General features: G+C 39.6%; 1 protein-coding gene across 2 annotated transcripts; it reads left to right on the plus strand.

The window, feature by feature from the left end:
• Nucleotides 1-572: 572 nt before the first annotated feature.
• Nucleotides 573-18,020, plus strand: Zbtb43 (zinc finger and BTB domain containing 43). 2 transcript variants are annotated; one of them, XM_026386408.2, is made up of 3 exons: nt 573-707; nt 4,707-4,830; nt 16,573-18,020. In XM_026386408.2, the coding sequence occupies exon 3, from the start codon at nt 16,596-16,598 to the stop codon at nt 17,997-17,999; it is 1,404 nt and encodes a 467-aa protein (XP_026242193.1). In that variant the 5' UTR covers nt 573-707; nt 4,707-4,830; nt 16,573-16,595; the 3' UTR covers nt 18,000-18,020. The 2 variants fall into 2 exon arrangements, with proteins under 2 accessions (XP_026242193.1, XP_026242194.1); XM_026386409.2 differs by lacking the exon at nt 4,707-4,830.
• The last annotated feature ends 415 nt before the right edge of the window (nt 18,021-18,435 follow it).

Below are 18,435 nucleotides of genomic sequence, written 5' to 3' on the forward strand. Positions count from 1 at the left end.
ATCCAGAAGCCACCGAATTCATGCAGCTGCCTGGATTTCAGGTTAGAATGAATTAACACTTAAAAGAAGTGGGGCCTGGGTCTCTAAACAGACCAAAAGGTATGTGGCGGCTCGGGTCTCACACACCACTACTTACCTCTCTTCTACACTAATAGAGGTGGAAAAGGGAGGTTTGTTGGGGGTGGCAGAACTGGAAGCCACAGGAAAGGTTCTGCAACGCCGCTGCCCAGCACAGTACCAGCCACAGAGGGGGAACACTGGTCCCTTCACTGAGTATTTACTGAGCATCTACGATATACCAAACAGCGGATCGGGCGTTGTTGGAGGCTGACACGGATTTTGACATAATGTCTGCTGGATGACCTGAAATAGGTCAAGGTTTTAAAAGGGTTTGGAACCCAGAATCGTTGCTCCAGTTTCCACCAGTAGACTCACTCCCTAAATCCTACTGAGCACCGCACAGGCGCAGACACCTCGGCGTGCGCTCCTAACGCCCCGCCCCGAGCGGGATGCCGCATGCGCCCACGCTCTCTCGCTGACGCACCCCCGGAAGCACTGGCGGTTTCGGGGGCGGGACCGAGAAGCGTTTCCGGGGGCGGGAGGAGCAGGCTGAGGCTGTCGCGGCGGGCGACAGCTTGAAGAGGCCTGGCGCTGGCGGTTGAGAGGGTGCCTCGGGCGGGGGACGTGAGGCGCGGAGCCCGTGGCAGGTATGGCGGCGTCGGAACTACCGAAGGCGAGGACGAGAGGAGGAAGAGCCGGGGGAGGGTTGAGGACTTCTCCGCAGGCCCTGGCGCGCGCGCCGCCGTCCCCTTCGGGCCCTTCCCGTCGACCGGAATGCTGAAGCCGCGCGGGCGGTTGGAGTCCCAGCGCCCCACGTCCGACTCCCGGGGTCTCTGGCCCTCCTGGCGCGCAGACAGCGACACCGAGATCCCCCCAACCCCGGGCAGCTTCTCGCCAAGGTCACCCCGCGGCAGCGGAGCTCGGCGGGCCCGGGCGCTTAGAGATCCCGCCCCCGTCCGTCCGTTGGCCTCTCGGGGCGCGGGTGGGCGCGTCTTGGCGGCCTAGGGTTCAAGCCACCCAGGCCAGGCCTGGCGAGTCGAGGCTGGAGAAGGGGCTGTGCCAGGACTTCTCTGATCTCCGTTTCCCTCTGTTTCACCCCTGTGGCTGTCTCTATTGCCTGTTGTCACCTGGCCTTTTTGTGTCTTGTCGTGGCCCCTGTCAACCTGGTGTTTCTCCCCACCTTGTCTCTTTGAGCTGTCTCTGTGTGTCCGGACCCTGTCTTTATTTTTGTCTTCTTGCTTCTCTGTTTCTTGACCCTGTCTCTGCCACTCAGCTCTTCCTCTCATTCTCGGCTTGGATGTCATTCTGACCTTTTTGGCCATCTGTTTGTTTCTAACTTTCTGCTGATTTTCTGTCTTTCTCTCTCGTTTCTGATTCTCCCTACTGGGTTTGTCCAGGCGGGGCGGGGCAGGCCTGCCCAGATCTCTGAGCCATGAAGGTGACTCATGACCCCGTGAAACTCCCTGCACTGGTGACATTCTCAGTGACTCGACCGCAGTCTGGTCTCAGCTCTGACAGGTGCCACCCACCCTAAACAAGTATCAGGGTGCGGGAGCACCTGGTGGACAGACAGGAGACCCAACTCAGGACCAAAGCAGCTTGATGAATCTTTTTGCCTTTTATTGCCTACAGTTTTTCCAGGCGTGCACAGCGCCCTACATCCCTTTGCTTTATCCACCTACCCCCATGCCCTCCAGGGCTCTTTGGAGCCTACTCCTTGAGTTAGAACTGGTCAACTAGTCCGTTCTACAAGCTGAGGAAGGGTCAGGTTGAGATCTTCTGCCTTTGGGGATCTCTGAAGGGTAGAAAGATTTCTAGGAGAGCTATGAGCGTAGCTCAGAGATTGTGCCACTGCCCAGTTAAATAAGGAGAAACCTGTTAATTAGGGATCATTCGCTGTTTTACCAAAGTACCATTGGAGGAATGCACCAGATACAAGGACAAATATTGTTTGAGACTTCTGAAATGACCTAAAATAGGCAAATTCATAAAGATAGGAAGTAGGCTGTGCTGTAGTCAAAAGTATTGTTCAATGGATACAAAGTTTTGGGGATGATAAAAAAGTTCTGGAAATGAATTGTGCTCATGGTTGAGCAGCATTGTGAAGATTCTTAATGCCACTGAACTGTACACTTACAGGTTTAAATGGTTTTATGTTATTTATATTTTTCACAATAAACACACAAAAAGTACTCACTGGAGTCTCCTGAAACCAGTATGCTCTTTTTAAATATATTTTTAAAATTTGTTGGGAACATTAGTGGAACCTGTTTATTGAGGCCTACTCTTCACAGCAGTGGGTTAACCTGAGGGCCTTTGAAAAAGAATTTGGTTTAAATCTTCAAGATTTCTTTTTTTTTTTTTAAAGAGAGAGTGAGAGAGGAGGGAGGGAGGGAGAGAGAGAGAGAGAGAGAGAATTTTTAATATTTATTTTTAAGTTCTCGGTGGACACAACATCTTTGTTGGTATGTGGTGCTGAGGATCGAACCCGGGCCACAAGCATGCCAGGCGAGCGCACTACCGCTGAGCCACATCCCCAGCCCTCTTCAAGATTTCTGTTTGCAGCAGATTCCTATCCTGGCTCTGCTCCTTCCACCTTCTTCAGAATCAGTGCAGAAATCTGCCTAAGGAGGAAACTTTTAAGAAAAGATTTTACTTTTTATATGAAGAAAACTTGTAAGGTTGGAAAAATAGACCTTTTGTTACCATAATACAAAATTATGTGTTATTTCTTATGGGAGATGCCTTTGTTTTTGTGTTTTGTTCTTTAAGCTTTCAGTTTGACATTAGGGTAGTTTATCAAACTTTCTAATAAGATAACAGCTGAATTAGTATCATATTTCATTGAATCTTAAATGCCATCAATTGTTTTATGTATCACCAAGGAGAGAAAAATACTACCAGTTAAATTACAGTTAAGCTGTAACAAAACTCTTTGCTATCGTTTTGGACTATTTTATTCTTATTGGAAACATTTTGACTTTTTTAGACTTTAAAAAAAGCTATGTCAATACATTTTTCTAATGCATGTATTAAAGGGGAAAATATGTAAAAATAAGTTGCTCATTAAATAAATAAGTGCTCATTAAACTTAACATTCTAACCCCAGCTTTTCTGAATGCTTTTCAGTCTAGAGGTATATCCATAGTTTTTCCACATGGTATCATCCTTCGTGCCATCAGAAACACTCTAGCATTATCTAAGGCAGTGACAACTATTAAAACTGCCACTTGGTGATCACATCCTGATTTCAAACATTTTAAAATGTGAAAAAGGATGTTTCTTAAAATCAGTTGACTCAGTCAGTGCTCTATATTCATTTTTCATGAACTTTTCTTTTTCACCTTATTTGCAAATAGACTTTTGTCTTATTCGTAATTACTGAGAAAAAAACTTTTATATCTTGATATGTAGTTAATAATTTCATTGAAATGAGTACTTCTATTGAATATCTTACCCTGAATTCTCTTGCATATGAAGGTATTGTTAAAAATATCTCCTTGTAGGGTGGTACAGGCCTGTAATCCCAGCTATTCTGAAGGCAGATGCAGGAGACAGGAGGATCACAAGTTCCAGGCCAGCCTGGGTACCTTAGTAAGACCTTGTCTCAAAATAAAACATAGAATGGGTTGGGGATGTAGCTTAGTGGTAGAGCATCCTCTGGGTTTTATCCCCAGTATCACCAAAAATAAAAAACAAAACATAAAAACCCTTGATTTGATTGAAGTATAATGGAAAAATGACATAATTGGAGGTTTAGCCTGTAGAACAATATCTTCTCTTTTGAATTTCAAAGTTTACCTTAAGGGAATGTTTTGCCTTAGAAGTTTTAAGACATTCAGCTGTGATTTAAAATTGAAGGGAGTCATAAATCAAATTTCATATAAAGTAGGTGGCTTGTTCTTTTAAAAATCAAAATTGAGGGACTGGGGTTATGGCTCAGCCGTAGAGCACTCGCCTAGCATGTGCGAGGCCCTGGGTTCGATCCTCAGCACCACATAAAAATAAAAAATAAAGATACTGTGTCCGACTACAATTAAAAATATATTTTAAAAAAGAACTGTTGTAAAAAAAATCAAAATTGAGTTTATTAAGTTCTTCCAAGTTTTCCAATTAGAAAAAGATACAAGAATGCTTATTGACAATGGTCAGGAGACCAAAAGTACTCCTCTAAAGGATACTTATTATTTTAGAATATTTTCTTGAACCCAGAGCCTGGTATATGCCACTAAGCTGCAGCACTTCCCCCAAAGAATATTTTAATTCTGCAAAACTATAGGCATTGACCATTGCTGGTGTCCTACTTTTAACAAAGATGCTATAGTAATGTAAAATATTAACGTTAAAGGAAATTAGGCAAGGAGTAGATAGAAACTCTGCATTATCTTTGCAAGACAATATCTCAAATCAAAGACTGTAATGTGAGACTATAGCAAGACTCTCTCAAAGAAGATAAATAAAATCAAATAAAAAATACAAATGAAGAAGCTAAGAAGTTTCAGAATGAAAGTTCATCCAACCAAAAACACCAGTCTTTATTAGTTTTCTTTCTGCTACTCACAGAAGTAGTGTTTACTAGGGAGGCACATGTACAGAGTTGGTGGCACCAACATCTCTTACATTTTCAACATAATTTTTCCTTTCAGAAGTCGATGTGATTTAATTTGAAGCAAAACCGAGAAATGAATGTTTCTTCCTCATTCATTCATAACTGTTTTTTGATGGCCATGGCATAAGGAACTTTATCCCAGGAATACAGCTTTACATTAGGTAAGCTATAAAGTTGCCTTTGATACAAATTTTAAAACCATTTACTGTAATTGTTTCTCTTTTCAGCAAAAATAATGATGTAGTTTGTCAAGATTCTTAATGACTTTAGACCAGATAATTCTTCTGAAGAGGAGATGTTGCACACTTAAAAGGCCAATCACTGCCATACTTTGCACTGATAGAGCATTTAATTTTGGGGAAATTTTTTTAATTTTAATCGGAGATTATTAGATTTGGTTACACTTCTGTTTGAATCTTCACGTGCCTCTTATAAGAAGGGTAACCAGGGACAGTCTTTTAACCTGAACTCTGTTTACTTCTCTTTAAATTGAGTATGATGGTAGAACAGAGGTGTTCAAGACCCAAGTTTACATAGTGTGCTTCGTAGATTGTAAAGCATTTGGCTAATGTAAAGAATTTTGGTAGGCATGGAGTGTTGGTATTTTTGTACATTTGTGCCAGACTTTAAATTTACTAAAGCAACATTTACTGTGTTTAAATGTGCTTTCTATAGCAAGCATGCAAATTACCATATGCTCTGATTAAAGAAATCTCTGAAGGGCTTCAAGACAAGTAGCTGGTGGGCCTGGCTTTCCTGTTATATTGCCATATCTGTGCTTTTCAAATGTTTAGTTCTTGTTTAAATGGTGCATAAAACTCGATATACACCTCCTCAGCCAAATAATAAATAGTGACTACTATTAAATTCATAGGAGTTGGAATGGATCTTGAAGGTCTTCTAGTTCAGGGATTCTTCAGTATTATTGCCCTTTATCTTCTGCTTTTCAAAAGCCAGATGGCTATCATGAAGGGTGGAGAGAATGAACTGAGACTGGTATATTTGTTTTAGAAAAACTTGCTGTTGGATTTTTTTTCTTCATTATGTGCAAGGTAAAATAAATTGCTAATATCTAATTAAGTCTGAGGCTAATGAAGTCTCTGGAATGTATGAATATATTGTTTATAACCTAAATTATAGATTGTTTAGGCTATACATGAAAATGGTATTCACTGTTACCTTCCGTACCATTCCACCTCTCAGACTATACTGGGTCTGAACAAGTACTGTAAATTTACTAGATATGTGACTGTGTTAGTCAGCTTTGCATCGCTGTGAATAAAATACCTGACAAGAACAACTTAAAAGAATAAAAGTTTATTTTAGGCTCACTCTTTCACTGGCTAACTCCATTGCTTTATGTCTGAGGTGAGGCAGAACATCATGGAAGAAGGGCATGGGGTGGGGGAGCTGCTTAGCTCATAGCAACTAGGACTGGGAAGTGGGGTTCAGGGACAGATACAGTCCAAGGCGGGTCACCAGTGACCTACCTCCTCCAGCCACACCTCACCTGTCTATAGTTACCACCCAGTAATCCATTTATATTATTAATCCATTAAGTGGATTAATTCACTGATAAGGCTATGACTCTTTACCTTCGAACATTCCTGCATTGCCTAACACTTGAGCTTTCTAGGGACATTAAAGATCCAAACCATACAATGACCTTAGGCAAATAAAATGGGCCTTTTGGTCTCTATTCCCTATTCTGTATAATAAATATTAAAAGAACCTAACAAATGGACAAGTGCTTTGCCTAGACATTGTCCTATGGTGTGGGCAAAGCAGATTATATACAGTCAGCCTTCTGTATCTGTGAGTTTTACATCCATGGTTTCAATTCACCACAGATTGAAAATATTCAGAAAAAAAATTGCAGCCATACTAAACAAGCATAGACTTTTCTTCCTTGTTATTTCCTAAACAATGCAATTTAAAAACCATTGAGCTAACATTTACATTGTATTCAGTATTATAAATAATCTAAAGATGACCCAAAGTATTCTTGAGGACATGTATAAGTTACATGCAAATATTATGATGCCATTTTCTATGAGGAACTGAAGCATCCACAGATTTTGAATTTTGAGGGGGTTCTGGAACAATCCCTTTCAGATAATGGGGGCAACTGTGTGTGTGTGTACGCATGTGTGTGCATATGCACTTTAATTAGCCTCTCCATCAGACTTCCTTTTGCTTTAGTCCATCATCTGATTAACCTTCTTGAACCATGTTTTATAGCATGTCACTCTGAACTTCTCAGCGCTTCCCCCAGTGCCCACATTTAATGCTCAAACTCAGCCTTCAACAGGGTAATCCCATTCATCTTTTCTTCCAACCCCTCACTACCACTTGTAAAAGAAAGTACAGGTAATGATCTGTTCGTTGCCAGGGTTGGTCTTAACCGGAAGAAAGCCAAGGAGATCTCTTGAAATTGCTTTATTTTTCTTTTTTAATATTTTTTAGTTGTCAATGGATCTTTTTATTTATTTATATGTGGTGCTGAGGATCGAACCCAGGGCCTCGCACATGCCCAGCAAGCGCTCTACCACTGAGCCACAACTCCAGGCCTCTTGAAATTACCTTAAAAAAAAAAAAAAAAAAATATATATATATATATATATTTTAGTTGTAGTTGGACACAATACCTTTATTTCACTTATTTTTTTTTTTTAATATGGTGCTAAGGATCGAACCCAGGGTCTCCCACGTGTGAGGCGAGCACTCTACCGCTGAGCCACAACCCCAGGCCCTGAAATTACTTTTTGATGGCAATTTTACCATAATGTAAGATCTTACACTCCATGTAATGGGACCAGTAGCTCAGTTTCTTCAGTTTACCATACTCAGTGCACTATAGCCATGAGGATTAAAGCAAATAAATCAGAATGCCATGTAACTTACCATTTTCTTTCTATGTTAATAAATGGGACTAGCTTGTAGTTTTTTTAATATTTATTTTTTAGATGTAGATGGGCACAACACAATGCCTTTATTATTATTATTTTTTTTTTTTATGTGGTGCTGAGGATGGAACCTGGGTCCTGCCCGTGCGAGGGGAGCGCTCTACCGCTGAGCCACAATCCCAGCCCTGGCTTGTAGTTTTTTCCTCTGTTGTCTAGTTTCAATACTAGGATTTCATATAACATTTATTAGCAGATTTTCTCCTGCCTTTATTTTCTTGCCCCTTTCCTCCCCACTACTTTTAACATTTCTAGTTTTATTACATTGTGTAATCACATGTAATCAAATGTGCCCTGTGTATTTTTGTTTGGGGCAGAAATTTATTGACGTTCTCTGTGACCTGTATAAATTTCTTCTTTATCCTCTTTTTTCATATCATTCCACTATTTTGTTTTGTCTTCCTTATACTTCAAAGAGACTGTGTTATCTTAAAGCTGATGGAAAACATCAATTTAAGAAGTGTTATCTAAAATGTATTTTTGCCTATTCCTTGTCGTTTTCTTTTTTGATATTGTAGAATCTATTTGCAGACCCTTGTTGGTTGTATTCTTTTTATTCTTCAGGGAAGCATTCTGTTCAGGACTGAAATTTTACTCCTCTGTGAATTGTTTTGTGTCCCTCATTGCACACTAAATGTTGTTAGAACCAACTTTTAATTAGTTCATAAGCTGGATGTTGGGCTGAGCCTTGTTGACAGCAGGGTTTAGCTTGAATGGAATAGCTGGGGATGGGGGTTAGGCTTCAGGCACTCTCCAGAGGGCTTGGGTTCTGTGTACTTTCTTTTGAACTGGTGAAATTGTGATACTAGGATAGGAGCCTCAGTTGTCTCTTAGGCCCTGCTGACAAATGATGGATGGTCATTTGAATGACTAAGCCCCAACCCTCTGATTAAGATATTTTCTTGCTGAGGCAATGTGCAACCTATGAGATCCTAATATCACCACTTTTGAATGTTGTCAATCTGTAGCACCTGCTTGTCCCATGGCCCACCCTACCCTGGCTTTTAGCTCTGGGCTCTCCAAATAAAGGGGTGTTCTAATCCTCCCTGAGAATTACTGTTACTATACCAGGATTGTCTGGAGCAGGAAGTGAAGTTGCAATGTCTCCCTTCAATCTGGATCCATATCCACTGTATCTTTAATTTCTTAAAGATTGTGCCATGTAGATAACACTGTTCCCTAAGTTTTAGAAATCAGTTGAATTTTTCCATATTTCTGTAAGGTTGTGGTAGATGAGAAGAATTATATGCCTGTCTTCAAGTTGTCTTTTTACTCTGATGACACCAAAATGTATAATAATGGGACATACAACTCTAGAGTATGCCAGGTACCCTCTGAATTCCTTGTGGATTTGTGATTCTCTTATGGTACTTTCATCAGGCTTTGCCTTGCATAAAATGTTGTATAAATGTGTTTTATCTGCTCTACCAGATTTAAACTCTCCAAGGACAACAGTATTTCCCCATAATTCCTTGTGTGTTTTATAGGGTATTTTTAGTGAGTTAATCTTCTAACCAATTGAAACAGCAACTGTACTCAATATAGTTATAGTTGCTTGTGAGTGTGTAAATATTACTAGACAGCAGGAAAACCTATAAGAGAATTTTAGATTTTTATATGTTACTAAAGTCAGAGAATGTGGAGAAATGTTACATTTACCCAAATTTAAGGGCAAAGTTCAGATACTTAGTAAACTTCAAGGATCATTACCACCTTGACAGTTAAAAAATATATGACAATTTTTTCCAGTTTTTTTTTTCTGTGTGGTAAAATATATATATAACTTTCAATTTACTCTTTTAACCTTTTTGTTGTTGTTGTTGTTAATGCTATGGATTAAACCCAGGACTTTGTACATTCTGGGAAAGCACTCTACCACTGAGCTACATCCTCAACCCCATGTTAACCATTTTTTAGTGTACAATTCAGTGGTGCTAATTACAATCAGTGTTGTACAACCAACACTACTATTTTGAAAATTATTTTATCACCCATTAGAAATAACTCCTCATTTCCTAGTCCCCCTTGTAATCTTATCTTTTTTTTATTTTGAAGTTGTAGATGGACCTTTATTTATTTATTTATTAGTTTTAGGTAGACACAATATCTTTATTTTTACGTGGTGCTGAGAATCGAACTAGTGCCTCACACATGCCAGGCAAGTGCTCTGCCACTGAGCCACAACCCAACCCACCATATTTATCTTTATTAATCTGCCTATTTTAAATATTTCACATTTGTCCTTTTGTGTCTGGCTTTCAGTGAGCATAATGTTTTCAGTGTTCATGTTGTAGAACATCAGAATTTCATTTCTCTCTGGGACTGAATAATATTTCATTATTTAGAGATACCACATTTTGCTTATCCATTCATCTGTTGGTGAATACTTGGGTTGTTTCCACCTTTTGGCAATGTAGTGAATAGTGCTGCTGTGAACATTTGCATATGAGTATCTGAATCCCTGTTGTTTGGGGTATATACCTAGCTGTAGACTTGTGAAGCATATGGTAATTCTATGTATAACTTTTTGAGAAACTGCCAAACTTTTCAAAGTGGCTATACTGTTTTACATTTCCATCAGCAGTATATGGACATTTGTCAGGACTTGTCAGGACCTTTTCTTTTTTGTTTGTTTTTTATTTGTTTTTTATTATAGCTATCCTAGTAGGAGTGAAGTGGTTTCTCATTCTGGTTTTGCCTAATGGCTAATGTGACATCTTAAGCTTATTGACCATTTGTCTATATTCTTAGATAATATCCATTCATGTTCTTGAACCACTTTTTAATTGGTTTGTCATTTAATTATTGAGTTGTAGGATGAATTCCTTATATGTTCTGGGTGCTAGGTTAGACTCTTGTCATATATATGATTGTAAATGTTTTCTCCCATCCCATGGTTGTCTTCATTCTTGATGCATCTTTTTTTTTTTTTTTTAACTTTTGGGGACCAAACTGAGGGACGCATGATGAGCTGTACCCCATCCCTTGATAGTATCATTTGATGCCCCCAAATTTTTAATTTTGATGAAGTCTACTTTATTTAAGTTTTGCCCATATTAAGAGTTAATAGTGGGCTGGGGATGTGGCTTAAGTGGTAGCGCGCTCGCCTGGCATGCGTGCGGCCCGGGTTCGGTACTCAGCACCACATACAAAAAAACGAAGATGTTGTGTCTGCCAAGAACTAAAAAATAAATATTTTAAAAAAATTTTCTCTCTCTCTTTCTCTAAAAGAAAAAGAAAGAAAGAAAGAAAAAAAAGAGTTAATAGTTCACCTCTTAAATATATATAAGCCTTTGATCCTTTATTTTTATAAATGGCATAAGGTAAGGGTCCAGCCTTTGAGGTCCTTTTGCATGTGGGAATATAGAGTCCTCAGCACTGTTTGTTCAAAAAACTGCTCTTTCCCCTTTGAATGTCCTTAGCACCCTTATCACAGTTCAAATTGGCCATAGATGTGAAGGTTTATTTCTGGGTTTCGATTCTATTCCATTGTTCTCTATGCTCATCTTTTTGCCCATACCACACTATTTTGATTACTATAGCTTTGTAGTAAATTCTGAAATTGGACTTCCAACTTTGTTCTCCTTGTCCCCCTCTCCACACATCGTTTTGCTATTCTGAATTTCTTGAAATTCTATATGAGTTTTAGGATAAAATTTTTCCATTTCTGCCAGAAATACCTCTGGGTTTTTAATAGGACTTGCATGGAATCTTGTGTTAGTCAGCTTTTTGTCACTGTGACCAAAATACCTGACAAGAACAACTTAGAGGAGGAAAGATTTATTTTGGTTCCCAGTTTCAGAGTTTTCAGCTCATTGTCAGCTGGCTGTAAGGCAGAAGCATCCTGATAGAAGGGCATGGTGGAGGAAGCCTGGTCAGCTCATGGCAGCAGGGAAGTGGGGATGGAGATAAATCCTTCTAGGACACACTTCCTGTAGCTAGTTTCCCCCTTCTCAGTAGTTCATTCTGCTATCAATAAATTAATCCATTAAATGAGCCCTCATGATCCAGTCATTGCCTAAAAGCACCATTTCTGAATCTTGATGCTTTGGAGACCATGGTTCCAATACATAAGCTTTTGAGGGATATTCCAGATCCAAACAGTAACAAATCCATGTATCATTTTGTATAATACTATTATCTTAACAATATTAAATCTTCTAGCCCACAAACAGGAGATGTCTTTTTATTTATTTTCTGATTCTTTAATTCTTACACAAGATTTGGTAGTTTTTAGTATAAAAATTTTGTTTTTATCTTCTTGGTAAATTCCCAAGTATTTTATTCTTTTTGATATTATTGTGAATGGAATTATTTTTCTTAGTTGTCCTTTTGGGTCCTTCATTGTTAGTGTATAGAAACTCTACTGATTTTTCTGTGTTGATGATGTATTCTGCTATTTTGCCGAGTTCATTCTAACAATTTTATGTGAAATCTTAAGGGTTTCTATATAAACAAGTGTGAGCTTTGAACATAGATAATTTTTTTTTTTTTTTTTTAGAGAGAGAGAGAGAGAGAATTTTTATTATTTATTTTTTAGTTCTCGGTGGACACAACATCTTTGTTGGTATGTGGTGCTGAGGATCGAACCCGGGCCGCACGCATGCCAGGCGAGCGCGCTACCGCTTGAGCCACATCCCCAGCCCTGAACATAGATAATTTTTGCTTCTTCCTTTCCAATTTAAATGTCTTTATTCCGTGCTTAATTGCTTTGGCTAGAACTTCCAATACTGTGTTGAATAGAAGTGGTAAAAGCAGGCATTTTTGTCTTATTCCTGATTTTGGAGGAAAAGCTTTTATTCTCTCACTGTTGAATATGTTGTTATCTGTGGGATTTTCATATTGAGACAGTTTTTGTTATATTGAGACAGTTTTCTTCTATAGGGCTGTCAGTTTCTTGACTGTTTTTATCATGACAGGGTGTTAAATTTTGTCAAATATTATTTCTGTATCAATTGAGATGATCATGTGGAACTTCCCCCCCCCCTTTTTTTTCTGTTAATGTGATATATTAATTAGTTTCCTATGTTGAACCATCCTCATATTCCAAGAATGTTTTAGTCAGCTTTTTCATTGCTGTGAGTGAAAGACCTGACCAGCGCATTTGAAGAGGAGGAAAAGTTTATTTGGTTTTAGAGACTAGTCCATAGAAAGCTGGTTCCATCTCTCAAAGGTCGAAGTGAGGCAGAATATAAGTCATGGTAGAAGAGTGTGGCAGAGGGAAGCAGCTCACATGATGATCTGGAAACAGAAAGAGAGATCTCCACTTGCCAGATACAAATATACACCCCAATGCCCATCTGCCTTTATAGTTACCACTCAGTTAATCCCATCAGATGATTATTTTACTGATTGGGTTAAGGCTGTCACAATGATCATTTCCCCTCTGAACCCTTTCACATTGTCTCACTTGTGAGCTTTTGGGAGACACCTCACATGCAAACTATAGCAAAGAATAAAACCCACTCGATCATGGTGATTGATCCTTATAATATGGTTCAGATTTTGATTGGCAGTATCTGGATAGGATTCAAAAATGGATAAAATTGAAGGGAGAATTAGTTTTACAATAATAAGTGGAAACGTCAATATCTAACTTTTAACAATGAGTAGAAAAAAGACCAATATCCCTTATGAACATTGTTAAAAGTGGGCGCTGGGGCTGGGGCTCAGTAGTATTGCAGTTGCCTGGCATTTGTGAGGTACTGGGTTCGATTCTCAGCACTGCATGTAAATAAATAAAATAAAGGTCTGTCAACACTAAAAAAAAAAATCTTTTTTTTTTTTTAAAGTGGGCATTAAAGTCTCCACTTATAAAATTATGTTTCTCCCTTCAATTCTATCCATTTCTGCCTTTTATGATTTTGGAGTCCTCTATATATGATTATAATTGTAGAATACCTTCTTGATGGATGACATCTTTTTAATGTATGAGGTCCTTTTGTCTTTTGTAACCTTTTGACTTAAAACCTGATGATTCTGATAATACAGCCATCCTAAGTCTCCTTTTGCTACTCTTTACATGGAATTTCTTTGTTTATCCTTTTACTTTCAACTTTTTGTATCTTCATATCTAAAATGAGTCTAAAGTATCATGAAAAAAAGTCATATGTTTAAATTTATTTTTCCACTCTCTTGAGATTAACCCATTTACATTTAAAGTGATTGCTGATAAGGATTTATTTCTATCTTTTAGCTGCCTCACTTCCTCTATTACTGTCTCTCCCCCACTTTAATATTTATGGGTTTTTTTCCTTTTTTTTGTAATATACCATATTATTTTTATTTTGTGACATGCTTTTTCAATTAGTTAGTTTCTTAGTTACTTTGAGGTTTACAATGACCATTTTAAACTTATAACAACCTAACTCAAGTAATATCAAATATTTTCATATGTACTCTGCTCCTGTTTATCTCCTGTCCTCTGCCTACATTTTGTTATTGTCACATATTGCATTTTTATATATTATGTGCCTGTTAACGTAGTTTTATAATTATTGGTTTGTGCATTTTTCTTTTAAATCATGTTTAAAGAGAAATTATAAACCAAAAGTACAAGAATAGTGGCTTTTATATTTACTTAAGTAGTTACTTGTCTTTGCCAGTATTGTTGTTTCATGTGGCTTCAATTTTCAGTCTAAGAGTCTTATGTTTCAGCCTAAAGGACCCCTGTTAGCATTTCTCATAAGGCAGGTCTACTGGTAATGAATTCCCTTAGTTTCTATTTACCTGGAAATGCCTTTCTCTCTCTTTTTTTTTTTTTGTTTTTTTGGTACCAGGGATTGAACGTAGGGGCACTTAACCACTAAGCCACATCCCCAGTCCTTTTAATGTTTTTATTTTGAAACAGGGTCTCACTAAATTGCCTAAGGCCTCGCTAAGTTGCTGAGGCTGGCTTTGAACTCACAGTCCTCCTGCCTGAGTCTCCATAGTCGCTCCCCATTATAGGTATGTGCCACTGTGCCTGTTCTAGTATTTTAAAGATGTCATCCCACTACCTTCTGACTTCCTAGCAGTCCAAGATCAAGGTGCTGATTTGTTTGGTTTCCCCTGCAGCCTCTTCCTTGGCTTGTAGATGGCCACCTTCTCACCTGGGCCTCACATGGTCTTTTCTTTAAATGTGTACATCCATGCTGTCTCTTTTTGTGTCCAAATCTCATCTTCTTAAAAGGACACTAGTCATGTTGTGGTAGAGCCACCAAAATAGCCTTATTTTAACTTAATCACTTTTTAAAAGGTATTTCCAATTAGAGTCACTCTGAAGTACTGGATAGTAGGGGTTCAACATATGAATTGGCAGGGGAGGATACAGTTCAGCTCACAACACAGCTATTGTACTTTCCCATTCCACAATTGATATGTGGTTCCTTTTTATAATTTTTATTGCCTTATTGATGTTTTTCTCCTGATTTCCTTTAGTTCTTTATTCATAGATTTATTTAGACCTTTGGGCATATTTAAAACAATTGAATGAACATCTGTGACTAGTAATTATGTCTTGTTTTATTTTCTGTTACTATAGCAAAATACCCAAGACCAGGTATTTTATAAAGAACAGAAATTTATTTGGCCCATAGTTCTGGAGGCTGGGAAGTCCAAGAGCATGATGCTGGCATCTGTTTGGCATCCCGCGAGGGCCTTCCTGCTGCGTCATAACATGAGATGGGAAACCACATGGCAAGACAGAGACCGCAAATATGCTAGCTCAAATCTTTCTTAATCTTCTTATGAAGCATTAACACCATGCTAATTACCTCCCAAAGGCCCCACCCCCAGATACCTTTCACATATTAATTTGGGGATGAAGTTTACAGCACATGAACTCTTAGGGGACACTAGAAACCATAGTAAAAGTCAGTGTCTCAGTTTCCTCAGCATGGTTTATTTTTTCCTGTGAATGTGCCATATATTCCTTTTACTATGCATGCTTTGTGACTTTTTGTGGCGATCTGGCATTTTGAGTATTGTTGTAGCTCGAAATCAGATTCTCCTCCTCCTTAGGGACTTTTTTTGTTGTTGTTGCTACTTGTTGAATCTGCAGTTGTCTGGAACTTTCCCAAAGTATTTTGCAAAGTTTGTGTTCCTTGTTGCATGCAGTCACTGAAGCTTCCATTCTGCTATATATGCAATCAGCTTGTGACCTGCTAGAGATTTCCTGAAGTGTATGTGTCTGTCTGTCTCTCTGTCTGTCTCTCTCTCTCTCTGGGTCCAGGTCCATCTATTCTTAAATCTTATGATAGATGCCAGTGGGAAGTCACTCTGAGGTACTGGGTAATAGGGCTAGGTCACTGTATCATGAGGAGGTCAAAACAAACCTGTGCAGGTCTGCCAGGCTAGCCAGAGTACCCAACCCCACTTGGTTGGAGGACAGGCTCCATACTGTGCATCCTGGCATCAGCCCACTGTTCTAGGAATGCAGGTCTCTTTGCCACCAGGTGTGGCAGGGCTGAGGAATGGTGGGTGCACACACTGCTTTCTTCTGAGTTCAGCAGTCTTTCTCTTTGTCCAGCATTCTCTTCATTGCTGTGTCTGATCACTTTCAGAGTTCTGAAATAGTGATCCCAATCATCATTTTCCAGCTTCTCTATTATGTTGGTGGAGGAGCTTCCTACTCTATTTTCCATAACCTCATTTATGGCATTTATTTCTGTAGAACTCTCTTTAAAGTCTTGTTGTTTAGAATTCCACAATAGATACTTGAACTTTTTGAGGAAAAGATGAATTATTCAATAAATGGTGTTAGGAAAATAGGCTAGCTATTTGGAAGGAAAAGGGCTAGGTTCCAGCTTTACTTTTCATAACAAAGTAAACTATGTATTAAAGGTTTAAACGCCTTTTTAAATGTTTGGAACTTTGTTTAGTTTTCTTAGGTACGGAGAAGGGTATAGAATAAGTGTCTCTTTTGGCTGGAATTAGTACTAACTTTTCTTTCTCTTATAGTACTAAACAAGATTTGTGATGAAATGGAGCCTGGAACAAACTCTTTTCGAGTCGAGTTTCCTGATTTTTCTAGCACCATTCTGCAGAAACTGAACCAGCAGCGCCAGCAAGGACAATTATGTGACGTCTCCATTGTTGTTCAAGGCCACATTTTCCGGGCACACAAAGCTGTTCTTGCTGCCAGTTCACCCTACTTTTGTGACCAAGTACTTCTGAAAAACAGCAGGAGAATTGTTTTGCCTGATGTGATGAACCCAAGAGTGTTTGAGAACATTCTCCTCTCTAGTTATACAGGACGCCTAGTAATGCCTGCTCCAGAAATCGTTAGTTACTTAACAGCAGCCAGCTTCCTCCAGATGTGGCATGTGGTGGACAAATGCACTGAGGTTTTAGAGGGAAACCCTACAGTCCTTTGTCAGAAGCTAAATCATGGCAGTGACCACCAGTCTCCAAGCAGCAGTAGTTACAATGGCCTGGTAGAGAGCTTTGAGTTGGGTTCTGGGAGCCACACTGATTTCCCCAAAGCCCAAGAACTGAGAGATGGTGAGAATGAAGAGGAGAGCACCAAAGATGAGCTGTCGTCTCAGCTCACGGAGCATGAATACCTGCCCAGCAATTCGTCGACGGAGCATGACCGGCTGAGTACTGAAATGGCAAGCCAGGATGGGGAGGAGGGAGCCAGTGACAGCGCTGAGTTCCACTACACCCGGCCCATGTATAGCAAGCCTAGCATAATGGCTCACAAACGCTGGATCCACGTGAAGCCTGAGCGCTTGGAGCAGGCTTGCGAGGGCATGGATGTGCACGCAGCCTACGATGAACACCAGGTCACCGAGTCCATCAACACCATGCAGACAGAGCACTCGGTGCAGCCTTCGGGAGTGGAGGAGGACTTTCCCATTGGGGAGAAGAAGGTGGAAGCAGAGTTTGACGAACAGGCTGATGAAAGTAACTACGATGAGCAGGTGGATTTCTATGGCTCTTCCATGGAAGAATTTTCTGGAGAGAGGTCAGATGGGAATCTCATTGGGCACAGACAGGAGGCTGCCCTTGCAGCAGGCTATAGTGAGAATATTGAAATGGTGACAGGGATTAAAGAAGAAGCTTCCCACTTAGGATTTTCAGCTACTGACAAGCTGTATCCTTGTCAGTGTGGGAAAAGTTTCACTCACAAGAGTCAGAGAGATCGACACATGAGCATGCACCTCGGTCTTCGGCCTTATGGTTGTGGTGTCTGTGGTAAGAAATTCAAAATGAAGCACCATCTCGTGGGCCACATGAAAATTCATACAGGCATTAAGCCGTATGAGTGTAATATCTGTGCAAAGAGATTTATGTGGAGGGACAGTTTCCACAGGCATGTGACTTCTTGTACCAAGTCCTACGAAGCTGCAAAGGCTGAGCAGAATACAACTGAGGCTAACTAAAAATAGGATCTGGCCCTTGAGTGGCATGCACAAAAATAAACTATGGTAATTAATGCAAATCTGGGCACAGATGATGCGTGCTACTTGCTATTATGAGAGAGGCTTAAAAAAAAAAAAAGGAAGATATTTCTGAAAGACCAGCTCTAAGTAGGCCAATTAAAAAATCTAATTCTTCAACTTTGTATGTTTCAGCCTTGGCCTGAAATGGGCGATGGGGATAAGTTAACCCACTGCCCAGATGGCAAGGGAAACCTTCAAGCCAGTTGTGTTTGAAGCAGGTGGACTTGGTAATAGAGACACCTGTACTTGGAACTGGACTCCAGCCTACCAGTTCCATTGCAGTGGCAGCAGTTTTTGATCACTCATTATTACAAGGTCATGTTGAAATTTTATTTTGCTTTAACTATAGATACTTAGGAAATGTGGGGTTTTTTTG

The sequence above is a fragment of the Urocitellus parryii genome, chromosome 4 (assembly GCF_045843805.1).
Source record: "Urocitellus parryii isolate mUroPar1 chromosome 4, mUroPar1.hap1, whole genome shotgun sequence".
Classification (NCBI taxonomy): Eukaryota; Metazoa; Chordata; class Mammalia; order Rodentia; family Sciuridae; genus Urocitellus; species Urocitellus parryii.

Excerpts from the sequence above, each read along its gene's own strand:
- Zbtb43 (XM_026386408.2), top strand. The coding sequence starts at position 16,596 with ATGGAGCCTGGAACAAACTCTTTTCGAGTCGAGTTTCCTGATTTTTCT.